Below are 15551 nucleotides of genomic sequence, written 5' to 3' on the forward strand. Positions count from 1 at the left end.
AACACCCCTCTCATTTCCGCCTGTCTTAGTAGTGGTCTAGTACCCTCACCCCCAAGACCCTCTTGCCCGCTCACTCATGCCGCTGTGGAAGCTGCAGACTGCCGAGTTTCCAGGGCTCTAAATCCGTGCCGGTTGCCCTCAGCCCGGGTCTAGAGGCAGACTGGTTGCAGGGTAGGCGGACCCCGCGCTTGGATCCATCGTGGGGCGCCCGGGCCGTGGATCTCCTGGTAGGAGAGGTGAGGAGGACGCAGATGCTACCAATGGATCCAACAGCTTCTGCAAACTTTTTGCCCAGTCCGAGCGCCCTCTCCGCCCAGTTCTCGGGGGCGGACGCGCAGTACGTACTGCGCAAGGGCGGGTGGCCTCGCCCTCCCGGGAAGTGCTAGCTTTCAGGCGCAGGCTCCGAGATGGAGCCAGAGGCCGCGGGTGCGCAGTAGGGCTCCGGATGCCTCCGACCCGCTTCTCATTGGCCCCCACCAGGCGGGGCCCGGGTCTTCGGCCCTCAAGCGGAAAGCGGCGCCTGCGGTGCCACGCGCTCGGGCACCACCCTGCAGCCATGGGCGGGGCCCTGGCTGCCCCCAGCCGGGAAACGCCGGGTAATGAGATGCTAATGAGGCGCGAATAAAGCCTCTGCGGGCCGCGTGCCCTTGTGCGGGATCCCACACCCTGCTAACTCCCCGGCCGGGCGCACCCGGCGCGCAGCCCTGCAATCCCGGCTTTTGGTCCGCGCCTCCTCCGCCTCCCTTCTTCCGTCCCCGTCCCCCAACCCGCCGGACTGGGACGCCCGCCTGGCAGGAAGCGGCGCCTACGGGCTCCCGAGCCCCCTGGTAAGTTGTCCAGCTGCGCCAAATGTGCGGCCCCCGCCCGCGGAGGCCCGGGGTAGGAGTAGGGATGCGCCTCCGGGGAAATGTGGCTCGAGGCGCTCCTGAATTCCGCCTGGCCGGTCCGGCCCGTCTCTCTGCACCTCCGCCCTGCTCAGCCCCTCTCCAAACTGTACGGTCTAGAGTGTGAGTACCCCCGACCCCCGCTGCCAGTGGTCCAGCTCCCTCTCCATCCTTCCAGACCGGTCCACCCCTCGCACATTATTTGTCCTGGTGTTTACAGGTTGGGTCGCCCCTCTCCCCACTTCGCCGAGGTCTTCCTCCTTCCCACCCCCCCAAGAGAGACCTTTGCCCTTCTTGACGTTCCGTCCGCCCCCGTCCGGGTGACCTGCGGCGGCGATTTTCATCTCCTGCTTCGGCCTGGCCGCTGGGCTCGGGCAGGGACCGGTGAGGCGACCGAGCAGGGTGAGGGGGATCAGCCCAAGGATCTCCCCCCATCAATGCCACCCACCTTCCCGAACTCCCCCGTGGGCAACCACATCCCCGTCCCCTCTGATTCCTCCGGGTCCCAGCGTGAGAAAGCTCTCTCCAACACCCCTCAAGTTGCGTGGGGGCCCGAGCGAGGGAGAAGGGGACAAAGGGAGGCCTTGTCTCGGGAGATTCCTGGGAGAGCATGCAGGGATGGGGTGGGGTGTCGATGGGAGTGAGAGGAAGCTGGGAGGGGCGAAATCTGCTGCCCTGTCGCCGCCACCCCCCAAGTCCCCCAACCGTACTGTGGCCCACTGGAGCAGTGGCAAGTCACAAGGGAAGTATTTTGACCACAGTGAGTCAGAAATAGGCCCAGTTGTGTGTTACTCAGTCAGATGCAACATCCTGGGGCTGTTCCTTGCAGTATTTTGGTGGTGGGAAGTGGAACCTACGGGGTTAGAGACCATCTCCTCCCCGTGGGGAGGCAATGAGCAGTGCTAAGGAGGAGAACTTTGCCCCTGGCATAAGACGCACCCCACACCCAGCGTCACACTGAGTCCATCGAGGGGTGCTGGGCACAGGGAGGCTTGGGGTGAGATGGGGCAGTACATGTGCCTAGCAGCTGGTGTTGCCGGTGTTAGATCTGTCCCTGTCTATACTGCACGGAAAACTCTCTTCCTGGGCACCCTGCCCTCTTGACATCTGAGAAATTCCCTGTGCCCTGCTTCCAGGGCCTCGGGAAGGCAGGGTAAGAATTCCTGTCCCCTGGGCCCCAGAGATGGAGCAGGGCTTGGAGATCCCTGAGCAAGAAGGCTGAGCTGGAGGCTCCCTGGCTTTCCGCGTGCCCTCTGTGCCCAGGACTGCTGATTTTTCATTTCCAAATTTGGCAAGTTTCACTTGGAGTGGAAGGGATAGCAGTTGTCTCTGGAGCAGCTGGCAGAGAGGAGCAGAGCCAATCAGGGTTGGGCCTGGAGCTCCCTGGGGATACCAGACTTTCTTCTCCTCCCCTTCCTTTTCCCTTCCTCCTTTCTCCAGCCTCTTCCCTTCTCCTCCTTCCTTCTCTCCAGCAGCCACGTGCCCCTGCCCCTCCCTGGGAGCCCCAGAGGTCTCCATGGCCTCACCCACCTCCACCAACCCAGCGCATGCCCACTTTGAGAGCGTCCTGCAGGCCCAGCTGTGCCAGGATGTGCTGAGCAGCTTCCAGGGGCTATGCAGGGCCCTGGGGCTGGAGCCCGGTGGGGGGCTGCCCCAGTACCACAAAATCAAGGCCCAGCTCAACTACTGGAGTGCCAAGTCACTGTGGGCCAAGCTGGACAAGAGAGCAAGCCAGCCTGTCTACCAGCAGGGCCAGGCCTGCACCAGCACCAAGGTGGGTACATGGTGCCTGGGACGGGGCTTGGAGAGTGGGGGGAGTCAGAGGAGGGGCCAGATGCCATGCCGATGCTGCCTTGTGTGTTCGCAGTGCCTGGTGGTGGGTGCCGGACCTTGTGGGCTGCGGGCTGCTGTGGAGCTGGCGATGCTTGGGGCCCGGGTGGTGCTGGTGGAAAAGCGCACCAAGTTCTCTCGCCACAACGTGCTCCACCTCTGGCCCTTCACCATCCATGACCTTCGGGCACTCGGCGCCAAGAAGTTCTATGGGCGCTTCTGCACAGGCTCCCTGGACCACATCAGTGAGCACCATGTGGTGGCCTGGAGGGGCGGGTGAGCCTGGGCCTAGAGACAGGCCAGTGGAGGGGGTTGGGGGGCTGCTGCTGGGCCGGCAAAGAGGCAGGGTGGATAAGATTCACTTCAGCCAGGAGGCTTTCAGGACTCAGGGCCCTCACCTGTAGAATGGGCAGTTGGACTGAGTGATCTCTAAGACTTTCTCCGGCTCTGACCAGGTACACACTGGTGCTTGGGAAGGCTGGGGGGACCTGGGGTCCCTGTTCCTAATGTCCTCTCCCTTCCAGGCATCCGGCAACTTCAGCTGCTTTTGTTGAAAGTGGCATTACTGCTGGGGGTGGAAATTCACTGGGGTGTCACTTTCACTGGCCTTCAGCCCCCTCCCAGAAAGGGTAAGTACTTTGCTGCTCCTGAGGACCCCCAAGTATTTCTTTCCTTACCTACTTTCCATGGCTGTTGTGAAGGTGTAATTTGATAGACAGTGTGTCATTGCTTTCTAAACCATAAAACCCTTTAAACGTTTATTTAATTATTTCACTGGATTGTCCTGGGAATACAGGGGCCCCTTCAGATTTCCACACCTTTGTGCCACTCACACCCTCTGCCCCAGGGAGTGGTTGGCGTGCCCAGCTCCAGCCCAGCCCCCCAGCCCAACTGGCCAACTATGAATTTGATGTCCTCATCTCTGCAGCTGGAGGTAAATTCGTCCCTGAAGGTGAGTGATCCCTTCCCTCGAAGAAGCCAGCATCTTGAGCTCCTTGTGGGCCTTTCTAGGCTGTTACACCCATCCTCCTCCTACCACCACCCCCCTGTCCCCACCTCTAGGCTTCACAGTGCGGGAAATGCGCGGCAAACTGGCCATTGGCATCACGGCCAACTTTGTGAACAGGCGCACCGTGGAAGAGACACAGGTGCCCGAGATCAGCGGCGTGGCCAGAATCTACAACCAGAGCTTCTTCCAGAGCCTGCTGAAAGCCACAGGTCAGGACCCCCCTCACAGGGTTTCCCCTCCTCGTGCCTGACTGTGGCCTGCCTCCCACCTCTCCCTCTCAGACCTGTCTGCAGTCCAAGGAATCTCGTACTTTTCCATCTTTGTGGTCTTGGCAGCAAAGAACCTGAGCCCCCAGGGATTCAGCAGCCACAGCCCCACTCGGCCACCCAGCATGACAAGTCTTAGAAATCTCTTGCAAAGTGCATGGGATTTTGCTTTGTGCTTCTTTACATATGCTTTAATATAAAAATGCTATATAACCTGCTGAATAAAAAATAAATAAAACAAAATTCGAAAATTCAAAAAAACCAAACCAAAACAAAGCGCTGCATATTCAAAATGAAAGTGGTACTTCCAGAAGATGCCCTATGCTTACTTTGGCTTCGCACTGCCACGCCTCCCAGAGTGCGCACATACCAGTCGGAGAAGCCAGGCTGTCCTCTGCAAGCCTGTGGATTATGTGGTGCACGTCTCCCAGCTGCCACCCCACCCAAGTTTCTCACTTTGCTCCACACCTTTAGGCCTCCTGGGCCTGGGACAGATGGTCCACTGTGCCACCAGAACTCATGGGCCCCCCTGTGTGTGTGGGTGGAGGTGCCGCTGCAGGCTGAGCTGTGATCCCAGCTCTCAGAGGTCAAGCATGGCTGGGGTATTTGGAGAGGTGACACATGATGAGGAGGAGGCATATCCCTTGCACCCTGCCCTGTCCCCACAGGCATTGATCTGGAGAACATCGTGTACTACAAGGATGACACCCACTACTTTGTGATGACAGCCAAGAAGCAGTGCCTGCTACGGCTGGGGGTGCTGCGTCAGGTGGGGCCTGGGCTCAGGCAGGGAGGGGTGGGTGGGGGGCCCTGGGAGGTAGGGGCCAGGCCTGGACACAGTCTGCCCCTGGGTGTGGAGGGAGTCCATCCTCTCTGCGATGGCACTTCCTCCACCTCAATAAGCTCTTCTCCCCTGGGACTTACGTGGCAACCTGAATCATATTCTGGGCTAAACACCTTATACCAGCCATGGGACTACACAATGTAAGCTCCATGAGGGCAGGGGTTTTGTCCGTCTCTTGTTTGCTGATGATTCCCAGTGCCTAGAATGGTGCCTGCTATGTAGTAGCACCCTGAAAGGATTTGCTGAATGAACTAGTTGAACATCTACTATGTGATAGGTACTTTGTTGAGAACTTTATGTTCATTTTCTCACCTAATCCACATGAGTACCTTGAGAAGTTAGGTACGTCATCTCTAAATGATGGGGAAACAGGCTCTGAGAAGTTCAGTGACTTGTCCAAAGCAGGTGTATGGTAACAGTAATGATACTGGGCCTTGGAGGCAGGGTGGGACCTGGGACCCCCAGCGAGCGGCAGGCTGAGAGTTGAGGACGGGGCTCGAGCGTGAGAGGCTGGACGTTCAAATTCTCCTCCCAGCTCAGCCTTCAACTGCTGTGTAGTCTGGGGAAGCCCGTTATTGGGGCCTTAGGATGTGTACCTTCTACACCTACGGGGACGTGATGGCCCAACTGACCCTGCTGGTTCTGATCTGTTGGCCACATAGGACTGGCCGGAGACCGACCGGCTGCTGGGCAGTGCCAATGTGGTGCCCGAGGCTTTGCAGCGCTTTGCTCGGGCAGCTGCCGACTTCGCCACCCATGGCAAGCTCGGGAAGCTGGAGTTTGCCCAGGATGCCCACGGGCGGCCCGACGTCTCTGCCTTTGACTTCACAAGCATGATGCGGGCAGAGAGCTCTGCTCGGGTGCAGGAGAAACATGGCGCCCGCCTGCTGCTGGGGCTGGTTGGGGACTGCCTGGTGGAGGTGAGGGGTCAGTGTCCCCTGACTGGGGAGGGGCTCTCCGGACCCCTTGTGAGGAGGCACAGGGGTTCCCTGGCTGGGGGAGGAAGCAGCCTCGTGGGAAGGAGGGGGTATAAAAAGGTCTGCTGCTTGTAAGGAGGAGCAGAGGGTGGCTTGCTGTGTCAGGGCCCCCTCTGCTATGGCCCTGGGGTCATCTGGGCGTGGACACCCTTGTTGGACTCTCTCTGAGCTGTTCCCTGTCCTTCTGCCCCTGCAGCCCTTCTGGCCCCTGGGCACTGGAGTGGCCCGGGGCTTCTTGGCAGCCTTTGATGCCGCGTGGATGGTGAAGCGCTGGGCAGAGGGCGCTGGGCCCCTAGAGGTGTTGGCAGAGAGGTGAGGCCTGAGTTGGGGAGTTGGGGGGTGGGGTGGGGGCAGGGCTGGATATAGGACAAGAGTCAGGAGTAAGGTCAGGGATGCTGGCTGAGTAGATGGGGGCGTAGGGAAAAGAGAACGAAAGAAAGGCCTGGCACTTCTGGAGGGGTGGGTGCTGATGGTGCCCTCCCACGTGTGCCCGTCCCCCGCCCTCATCTCCCCAGAGAGAGCTTGTACCAGCTCCTGTCACAGACATCCCCAGAAAACATGCACCGCAATGTGGCCCAATATGGGCTGGACCCAGCCTCCCGCTATCCCAACCTGAACCTCCGGGCCGTGACCCCCAGTCAGGTCAGAACCCCTGGCACCGCCCGCCAAGACTTCCCAGGTCAGCTTCCGCACCCCAGGTCAGGCCTTCCCTCCTGTGGTCTGCCCAGTCCCTGCCCTGTGGGTGAGTCCCACCCAGGCAGCCCCTCCCCCATGGACTGGGGCGGGGGGATGGGGGGTGTGGTCCGCCTGCCTGGAGACCTGAGAGGGGTTGCCTTAGGTACGAGACCTGTATGACGTGGAGGCCAAGGAGCCTGTGCGGAGAATGAGTGACAAGACAGACTCGGGAAAGCCGGCCACTGGTGAGTAGGCCTTCCTCCGGGGCCACGTCCAAAATATTTACCAAGCAGCGAGGCACAAGCACCAGTGATCAGAGCAGTGGTAGCCGCTGGCGGCAGGGAGCAGGGTGCTGGAGCACTGCTGGGCAGTGGGGATGTTTGGGGCCTCCTGGAGAGTGCAGGGCGGTGGGGTGCTCAGCAGCAGCCATTTGCCAACTTGTGTGGAGTATTTCAGCACTTCAACAGCCACTGTAACGCAACAGCTGGATGGCAGCCGAGCTGCACTGTTCTCAGCTGTTCTGCCCCTTCCCGCCTTGCAGACCCCAAACCTGCCTCTCCTTTTAGTCTCTGGGCCTCCCTTGCCCCTCACCTCATAGCCTGCTGCCCTCTCTGTGGCCAGCAGTGGTTTCACTCTATTCATTCCCCTACTTTTATTGCCAGAAAGATTTTTTCAAATGAGAAAACTGGGATGAAGGGGGTGCTGCTGACAGTGAGTGTTAGGCTGGTGCCCAGTAGGCGTGGGTCCTGCTTCCCCCTCCCATATAGACCCCGCACCCAGCAGCTGGGCTCTCTCTGCGGGCCCCGGTGCCTTCAGTACAGCGCAGCTTCCTCTCCCAGGGTCGGTGGCCACCCAGGAGGAGCTGCTACACTGGTGCCAGGAGCAGACGGCTGGTTACCCAGGGGTCCATGTCACCAACCTGTCTTCCTCCTGGGCGGATGGGCTGGCTCTGTGTGCCCTCGTGCACCGGCTGCGGCCCGGCCTACTGTGAGTCAGGAATTGGGCTTGGGGGTCCGTGATAGCCCATCCCTCTCATGCCTCTGCCCCTCCCTCTCCAGGCAGTGTGGAATGGTGGGCAGTCACTGTGTAGGAGTTAGCACACCCAGCTGCGTCCCACCCACCCCTTGCTAATAATCCTGCTCTAGTCACTTCGCTTCCCTAGAGATAGATTTCCCACCTGACTCTGCCTGCCCATGAGAATCAAATGCATTCAATACGGAGAGTTTTGTGAATGGCAGAAGCCCCCCAAGGCCAGATGCTGTTGTCGTTGGGGGGTGGCGTTATGTAGCACAGAGAATAAAAAACCCTTTATGCCCTCTCCTCCCTTTCCCGATGTCCCTCCCCTACTGCTCTCTCCCCCTTCCATGGGGCAAGTTCTGGTCTCCCACTGGCCTTTCTCCCTGACGCCCCACAGGGAACCCTCAGAGCTGCAGGGAGTCGGGGCTCTGGAAGCGACTTCTTGGGCGCTGAAGATGGCAGAGCATGAGCTGGGCATCACGCCCGTGTTGTCCGCACAGGCAATGGTGGCAGGGAATGACCCACTGGGCCTCATTGCCTACCTCAGCCACTTCCATAGTGCCTTCAAGAGCACACCTCACAACCCAGGTGAACCGGAGGCGGGTAGGACGGGGTGGGGTGAAGAGGGAGTGTGTGTGTGTGTGTGTGTGTGTGTGGTGTGTGTGTGTGTGCCCGTGTGTGCCCTCTAAGGGACAGCCTGGGATTTCCTTTATCCTTCTGGGCTGGCACATAGCTGTCTGTTCTGGGGGTACAGTATCAGCCCCCCATCTACCCTGATTCTCCCAGCAGGCCCAGTCAGCCAAGGCTCCCCGGGCACCGCCAGTGCTGTACTGTTCCTTGGCAAACTGCAGAGGACCCTGCAACGGACCCGGGTCCAGGTGGGGAGTTTGGGTGGGGTTGGCCTGGGCAGTGGGTTCCTTGTGGGGATCCCTGGGGTGATGAGGATGTCCAGAATGGGGGAAGGGGAGAACTGGAGGCTCAGAACGTAGGACTTCTTGCAGGGAAACGGGGAGGATGCTGGTGGCAAGAAGCCTCGCGTGGAGGTAAATGCACGCAGGGGCTGGACAGTCCCTTCCCTGAGGTACTCTTTCCCATGTCCTGTCCCCCCAGGCCTTGCTCGCCACCCCAGCTCCTTACAACCCCCCCATCCAGTCTCGCTTCCTAGTCTTACTCCCTTTCCCTTCCAGTCCTTTCAATTCATCTGTACACATGGACTCCCCATCTGATCCTGCCCCTCTACCTCTGGGCCTGAGCACTTACCTTTTTAGGTAGAGGCTGAGACCCCAAGTACTGAGGAGCCACCTGTCCCAGAGCCTGATGTACCAGTGACACCCGCATCCCAATACCAGGAGGTGAGAACAGGGACCCTGTCTGCAGGCAGAGGCCTTGGAAGGGCAGGGAGGGGAAGGGAAAAACCTGGCAGCTGCCTTGGACTCCAGCTGACCTGCGGCCTGGGGGTTGGTGCAGGCCAGTGCCGAGGATCTGTGTGCACTGTGTGGGGAACACCTCTATATCCTGGAACGCCTCTGTGCCAATGGCCGTTTCTTCCACCGGAGCTGCTTCCGTTGCCATATCTGTGAGGCCACATTATGGCCAAGTGGCTACGGGCAGCACCCAGGAGATGGTGAGTGGGCCTGGGAGGCATTCAGAGGGACTCTGGGTCTGGCCCTGCTTGGGGGAGCCAGGAGCTTGAAGGTGGAGGGGAACCGGGGTGCTGGGCGTGAGGTAGAAACAGGCTGAAGATGACACTTTCTTCTCCTGAGCTCCGTCTCCTCTGTTCCCTCCAAAGCCCCAAATGGGTTCTGAGAAGCCAGGAGGCTGGTATAAATTAATCAGCCAATGCAGAGGCCTGTCACCCCCACCTTCCCTGATAAACTGAACATCTGGTCACCGGGCTGCCTACATCTGATGGCTCCTCCCCTCTCCCGCCTTCCCAGGACATTTCTACTGCCTCCAGCACCTGCCCCAGCCAGGCCACAAAGAGGATAGCAGCGACAGAGGCCCTGAGAGTCAGGTAAAAACTGCGGAAGTGTGGGATGGCGGGCGGGAAAGAGGAAAGGGCTCTCTAAGCCCCAGGCTTTGCTGGGGGTAACTGAATGTTCTCCACTACAGTGTAAACGGCATGATGGCAGGGATCTCTGTCCTGTCTTACTTATTGATGAATCCCAAGTATCTAGAACACTGCCTGACACTGTTCAGTAGACGGCATAAATGAATGAACGCCAGGGCCCACATCTGTCTCAAGGGGCTGCCTCAACCCACACTGGGCAGGTCACTGACCAGAGCATATGGTGGCTCTTCTAGGACCTTCCCATACACAGTGAGAATAACATGCCATCACGCCCCTCGATTCCCGTGGCCCCCCAGGAGGGGACCAGTCCTGTCCCAAGCCAGCCCACCCGTCGGCTGATCCGCCTCTCCAGCCCAGAACGCCAGCGGTTATCCTCCCTTCATCTCACCCCTGACCCGGAAATGGAGGCTCCACCCAAGCCCCCCCGAAGCTGCTCCGTCTTGGCCCGCCAGGCCCTAGAGGGAAGCTTTGTGGGCTGGGGAATGCCAGTCCAGAGCCCTCAAGGTAGCTGCTGGCCCAGGGTGGGGATGGGCGGGTGGTATTCGGATTCTTGGACAGGGATGTGGGGAATGGGGAGGGAGGTCCTGGGGATCTCAGCCCATGTCCACTTCTCTGCTCAGTTCTCGTGGCCGTGGAGAAGGAGGAGGAAGAAGAGAGTCCCTGCTCCAGTGACGAGGAAGCAGAGGAAGACGTGCCGTTGGACTCAGACACGGAACAGGTGAGTGGGAGGAACCTGGCCACCTATTCTGCCCAAGCCAGCATGCATCCACTAAACATACCCCGGCCCCTGCCCGGGAGAAACCCACAGCACCCAACCTCTTCTGAGCCCAAATGTCTCTGAATGTCTTCTCACCCAGTCTGACGCTTTCATGTCTCTAGGCCTCCACCTTTTCTATCAGAATGTATCCCACTTCCAGCCCAGGGTCTTTCTGGTCCCTTTCAAATGGAGCTTTCCCAACCCCTCTCCACGTGACCCTGTCATAGGTTCTGTGGAACTTGGCTAAGAACTCAGGCACCATGAACAGTTACCCAACATGGCGTCGGACTCTGCTGCGCCGTGCTAAGGAGGAGGAGATGAAGCGGTTCTGCAAGGCTCAGGTGTGGCCTAGGGGTTCCCGGACGTTCTAACGGGATCAGAGTTCTGAGACTGGGTATCAGAGCTCCTCCGGGACTCTGTTATGGAGCAGTCCGCAGACTCCTGGGCCTCCTGTCTTGTACTCAGGCCATCCAACGGCGACAAAATGAGATCGAGGCTGCTCTGAGGGAGCTGGAGGCCAAGGGCACGGAGCTGGAGCTGGCTTTGAGGAGCCGGGGCAGTGAGTGAAGATGGGGAGGATAAGCGAGCCTAGGACACCTCTGCCTTCTGGCCCTGTGTTCCACCCCCAGCGACCCCCCCCCCCCCGCAAACACTACCAGGCTGTGGCCCACAGCAGGTTCTGCTCCTCACGCCGTGATTCCTGTGACCCTGGTTAGAGGCCTGACTGGCCCCTCTTCTTCCTTCTTGTCAGGTTCCCCCGAACAGCAAAAGGCACTATGGCTAGAACAGTTGCTACAGCTTGTTCAGAAGAAAAACAGCCTGGTGGCCGAGGAGGCTGAGCTCATGATCACGTAAGGGGTGTCGGAGTTGGGGCGTGGGGGACGATGGCGTGTGAGCCAGGCCCCACAGCCAGGTCTTCGGTCACCCTAGACACCTGTGCCTTTTCTATCCCTGCCCCCCACAGGGTGCAGGAGCTGAACTTGGAGGAGAAACAGTGGCAGCTGGACCAAGAACTGCGAACCTACATGAACCAGGAAGGTAGGTGGGATGTGGGGAGAGGCTGGTACTTGCACAAGCCTCGTGATCTCAGATACTGCCCAGGCAACAGTCCTCTAGTCTGAGCACCTCTGAGGCTGAACTGCCTTCTGAATTGCTTCTTGAACTGGAGGAAGGCAGAGGATGGGGCTCCAGGCCCACATTCCGCACCCTCAGTTCAATCAATCACAGCTGCACGATTGGGCTTTTACACAAGATTCCTTTAAAAGTGGTGTTGCTGCTAAACAAACAATGCTAGAAAACCATTAGTGTTGATAAACCAAATTCAGAGTGGGAAACAGCTGGGGTTGTAGAAGTCACACAGGCCGGGATTAGGTTGTGCCTCTCCTGCCGCCCTCCCCCTTCTCTGTTCTCTAAGTAAGTTTCACCTCCTCCCTTCAGAAGCCCTAAAGACAGCTGCCGACCAGCAGGCTGAGGACGAGGTCCTGAGGAAGCTAGTGGACGTGGTGAACCAGCGAGATGCCCTCATTCGCTTCCAGGAGGAGCGCAGGCTCAGTGAGCTGCCCTCGGGGCCAGGGCCCCAGGGCTAGAAGAGGGTAGGTTGCCTGTCTTCTTCTCTGCAAGGAAGACCGCCTCACCCCAGGACAGTGCCACCCTGTTCATTGGGGCTGCCTGGGAGAGGCCTCACTGTTTACAATAAAAAAGCTTCTGCCGTAAACAGGACTTTGGCTACCTACAGGGGGGAGGTGGGGGAGTGTGCAGGGAGGGCAGCTGTGTAGGAGCCTGAAGGTCTACACTGTGACAATCACACCGACCCTTGGCCCCAATCACTGCCTCTACAAGGAAAAGGGCAGTGCCACCAAAGTGTCAAGCTTTATTGTTCCTCTGCTCTGTCTCCCTCCTGCTGCCCCAGGAGCAGGGCTGGCTGGGACTCTGGGCCCAGGTCCTGGGCCTCCCTTGCCCTTCCCAGCACATGCTGGAGCTCGGCTCGGGCCCGACACAAGCCCTTGGCCTCCTGCACGTGGAAGAGATAGAATGCACCCGCCCCCAGCACCAGTCCTACACTGGGGGTCCAGAGCAGTACAGCAACTTCCCTGATCTCTCCTCCAGCCGCCAGGGCACACAGCAACGCCAGGAGAAGAAGCCCTAGACCAATCACGTAGCCAGCGATGGTGGCCCACCAGCGACCTTGAGCCATGCCCTGGTCCAGTTCTGCCCAGGCCTCCCTTAGCACACTGATCAGCGGCGACCTCTCTGCTGGTCCAAGAACAAAGCGGGACAGTGGGGAGGGAGAGTGAGGGTCTGAGGGAGGGATGGGGCTGCCCCGTGGGGAAGGGCCAAGGAAAAGGATGGGGCTGACTCACCATGGGTAGGGCTGGGGTTGTGCTGGGGGGGGCTGTGTCTCACACACAGAGTAGCCATCAGTGCCTCGTGATCAGAGAGGGGGCTGCCGCTGTGAGGCTCGTGGCCTGTAGTAGTTCTGAGAGTCTTACAGGAGATGTATAGCCCAGACACCGCCTAGAAAAAGAGCCAGAGAGAAATTTCTGTGAGCGCCTTTCCCAGAGAACCAGTTCCTAGGTATCCCATTCTCCAGCCGCCACTGATAAAAGACTAGACTAGTTGGACAAAGAATCAGGATAGGCTGGTGAGCCATGAAGAGAGACAGAGGGTGAAGGCATGTTGCAGGGAGAGGCCTGACCTTATAAAGCACATAGTCGATGCGGATACCCAAGGGGAATTGCTCTAGCTCCTGCCGGTTGACGTAGCAGTTCTCGGGTACCATCGTACAGCCTTCTTCAGGGCCCTAGGTGAATAGGGGGCTTGAATGAGGATGCAGGGGAAAGGAGGAGGGAGAGAGGCTGGGGGTGTAGGTGGGGCAATAATCAAGCAGGTCCTCACCTTGAAGTCCCGAGTCTCCAGGAAGGCATCGTGCAGTCCCGTCCACTCCTTCAGCAGGCGGCAGCCCAGGTCCTTTGGGTGCAAGTTGAGGTCCCCACACAATAGAACCACATCAGCTTTCTTGGACGTGTGGCTGGGGGAACCAAGATGGTGAGGCAGGAACTCTTCCCTCATCAGCTCCGCCCTAAAAGTGGGGCCTTAGCCACCCCTCGGTTCCTGGACCCCATCCCACTTCCCCTGTCGAGCCCAGGCTCACACACTGGATGAACTGGGCCAGTTCCCAAGCTTGGGCCACACGATGTGCTAGGTAGATGTCCTTCTGTCGATTGTACTCGGCATGGAGCTGAGCAAGATAGAGACAATTGCAAATGAGACTGAGGGTCCCAAGGGCAGAAGTAAATCAAGCTTGGGTCTGTCACTTAGCACGCTGCTTGGTAAAATATGTGTGAACCTTGCCTACTGGCCTTAGGAGATCCTGCCGCCACACCTCACCCCAAGGCAGCCTGGCTAGAGGAGGAGTCCCATCTCTCTCTCCCAGGACCAGGCCGCCTGCCCCAGCCTTAAGCACTGCCGGCCTCACTCACATGGGTCACGTAGGCGTTGAGCACCAGTCCACTCAGATGGAGCACCAGCAGCCCCACGGCCTTCCCACAGAACCAGTCACCGTGGTGGATCTGTAGGCAGGAGGGGGCGGGAGCTCAGGGCACTGCTACCCTCTTTCTGCCCATCCCCTGCAGCCCTAGGAAGGCCACCTCCTTTACCATGTGTTAGCGGGCGGCGGGGTGGGGAAGGGAGGTGTAAGAGGTCAGAGGTCAGGCTCACCATGTAGGGGTAGCCATTGAGGGTGAAGACGTGCTGGGTGAATTCCTGGATTGGGTGTTTGGAGAAGACACAGAGACCACTGCCAATGATGCCGCTGAAAAGCCAAGTCCTAGTCAAGAGCCGCAAAAGCAGGGAGAGAAATACCCAGCCCCTTTCCCCTCCCCCATCTCCCAGCTCTTATCAGCTACTTTTTTCTCCCTCTGCTGCTGGTACCACCCCAGATCGAAGCTCAAGGCGACGGCTTTTACGTGGGCTGACAGGATGGCCTGATGATAAATTTGATGACCTGAAGAAATAGATCTTCCTCATTCCACCTTCGTCCGCTCCCACACCCAGAAGAGAGGACGCCGGGGAAGAGGGAGGCGGGTGCAGGAAGCACGGGGAAGGGCTGGCAGGGCCAAGGGCCTCCAGCTCCGAGACCAGGCTTCTGGGCCAGTGGGCTTCTCACCTCCTGAAGTAGTGCGCTGCTGGGTAGGCGGGCAGCAGCTTCTGCCTCAGGTACTGGAAGTCCTGCTCGCTCCACACCTGAGGGGAGGGGTGATGATACCTGCCGGCCCTTCCCCCAGGGCGGGAGCTCCCGCCCGCGCCCCAGCCGCCCCCACTCCCGCCGGGCCCCCACACCAGGTCCGCGCGGCCCCACCTCCTCCAGGAGAGCTAGGTCGAAGCTCTCCCTGTTCAGAAAGTCTCCCAGGCGCTTCACGCGGTCGGCCCGGTGCTTGCTCAGGTAGGGAATGCCCCTGAGGACGAAAAGCGCAGGGGAGGTGACGGCTGGGGCGCTCGGGCAGCAACGGCCAGGTGCGGGCCCCGGAGGGAGGGGTTGCCCCGCACCCCGCACCCCGAGGGGTAGGGCAGGGGAGCGCCGTGGCCCGGCTGTGAGGAAGGCCTCCTGCCTCTGGCGAGCGAGGCGGCGGCCCCAGACCCGGGTCGGCGGGCGCACTCACCAGCAGTTGAGGTTAAAGACCCTCAGTCGCAGGGAGAAGTTGGGCTTCATGGCGGGGACGCTCGGCGGCGCGGGACGGCTCGGCTTCCGCAGCGACGGCCGCGTTGGGGACAGCGGCGGGCGGGCGGCCTTCCCCGTGGGGCACCGCGCACAGGTGGTCGCCCTGCTTCCGCTCTCCCGGGAAGGCCGCGGCCCCGAAGTGCACGCGCCCGGGGACTGACTCCCGCGTTACCCGGGCAACCGGCCGGCTGGCCCCAATCTGGCTGCGCGGCAACCCGGAAAGGCGATCTGCGGTGAAATCAGGCGCTGACGGGCGGCGACTACCGCGCTGGAGGACCCTGGGCTTGGGGGTCCCAGAGGAGGTCGGGGGGGGCGGGGGCGGCGGCGAACGACGCTGAAGCACGCGAGGCGTGGGGTCCCCGTTCCTTTTCTCCGAAGCTCGTCGCTGGTGGCGGCCGCCCACGCGTCCTCTCCAGCCTCTCGGCCGCCTCCACAGCAACAGGCACAAAGTTGAGGAAAGGCCGGGCCTTCGCCGACCGCCCCGCCCCCGGCCCCCTCCTTCCG

General features: G+C 60.1%; 2 protein-coding genes across 15 annotated transcripts; one reads left to right on the forward strand and one right to left on the reverse strand.

Moving 5' to 3' along the window:
* The first annotated feature begins 649 nt into the window (after nucleotides 1-649).
* On the forward strand, nucleotides 650-12167 carry MICAL1 (microtubule associated monooxygenase, calponin and LIM domain containing 1). Of its 12 annotated transcripts, XM_036871650.1 has the most exons (26): nucleotides 656-827; nucleotides 1105-1268; nucleotides 2357-2658; nucleotides 2752-2959; nucleotides 3239-3343; nucleotides 3562-3666; nucleotides 3777-3932; nucleotides 4658-4758; nucleotides 5496-5753; nucleotides 6007-6122; nucleotides 6326-6452; nucleotides 6649-6730; nucleotides 7325-7472; nucleotides 7900-8090; nucleotides 8292-8380; nucleotides 8504-8545; nucleotides 8771-8854; nucleotides 8970-9126; nucleotides 9440-9516; nucleotides 9807-10077; nucleotides 10194-10291; nucleotides 10558-10671; nucleotides 10796-10889; nucleotides 11082-11181; nucleotides 11295-11368; nucleotides 11768-12037. In XM_036871650.1, the coding sequence occupies exons 3-26, from the start codon at nucleotides 2401-2403 to the stop codon at nucleotides 11914-11916; spliced, it is 3204 nt and encodes a 1067-aa protein (XP_036727545.1). In that variant the 5' UTR covers nucleotides 656-827; nucleotides 1105-1268; nucleotides 2357-2400; the 3' UTR covers nucleotides 11917-12037. The 12 variants fall into 12 exon arrangements, with proteins under 12 accessions (XP_036727542.1, XP_036727546.1, XP_036727545.1 ...); XM_036871647.1 differs by lacking the exon at nucleotides 1105-1268 and having other exon boundaries at nucleotides 650-827; XM_036871649.1 differs by lacking the exon at nucleotides 1105-1268 and having other exon boundaries at nucleotides 2325-2658.
* Nucleotides 12168-12186: 19 nt separating this feature from the next.
* SMPD2 (sphingomyelin phosphodiesterase 2) lies at nucleotides 12187-15513 on the reverse strand. 3 transcript variants are annotated; one of them, XM_036871653.1, is made up of 11 exons: nucleotides 15378-15495; nucleotides 14989-15275; nucleotides 14688-14784; nucleotides 14496-14572; nucleotides 14048-14141; nucleotides 13810-13899; nucleotides 13486-13568; nucleotides 13226-13358; nucleotides 13026-13130; nucleotides 12691-12844; nucleotides 12187-12583 (listed from the first exon to the last, which is right to left on the reverse strand). In XM_036871653.1, the coding sequence occupies exons 2-11, from the start codon at nucleotides 15036-15038 to the stop codon at nucleotides 12201-12203; spliced, it is 1266 nt and encodes a 421-aa protein (XP_036727548.1). In that variant the 5' UTR covers nucleotides 15039-15275; nucleotides 15378-15495; the 3' UTR covers nucleotides 12187-12200. The 3 variants fall into 3 exon arrangements, with proteins under 3 accessions (XP_036727548.1, XP_036727547.1, XP_036727549.1); XM_036871652.1 differs by having other exon boundaries at nucleotides 14989-15513; XM_036871654.1 differs by having other exon boundaries at nucleotides 12187-12580; nucleotides 14989-15505.
* Nucleotides 15514-15551: the final 38 nt, after the last annotated feature.

This window comes from Balaenoptera musculus, chromosome 12, assembly GCF_009873245.2.
Source record: "Balaenoptera musculus isolate JJ_BM4_2016_0621 chromosome 12, mBalMus1.pri.v3, whole genome shotgun sequence".
Classification (NCBI taxonomy): Eukaryota; Metazoa; Chordata; class Mammalia; order Artiodactyla; family Balaenopteridae; genus Balaenoptera; species Balaenoptera musculus.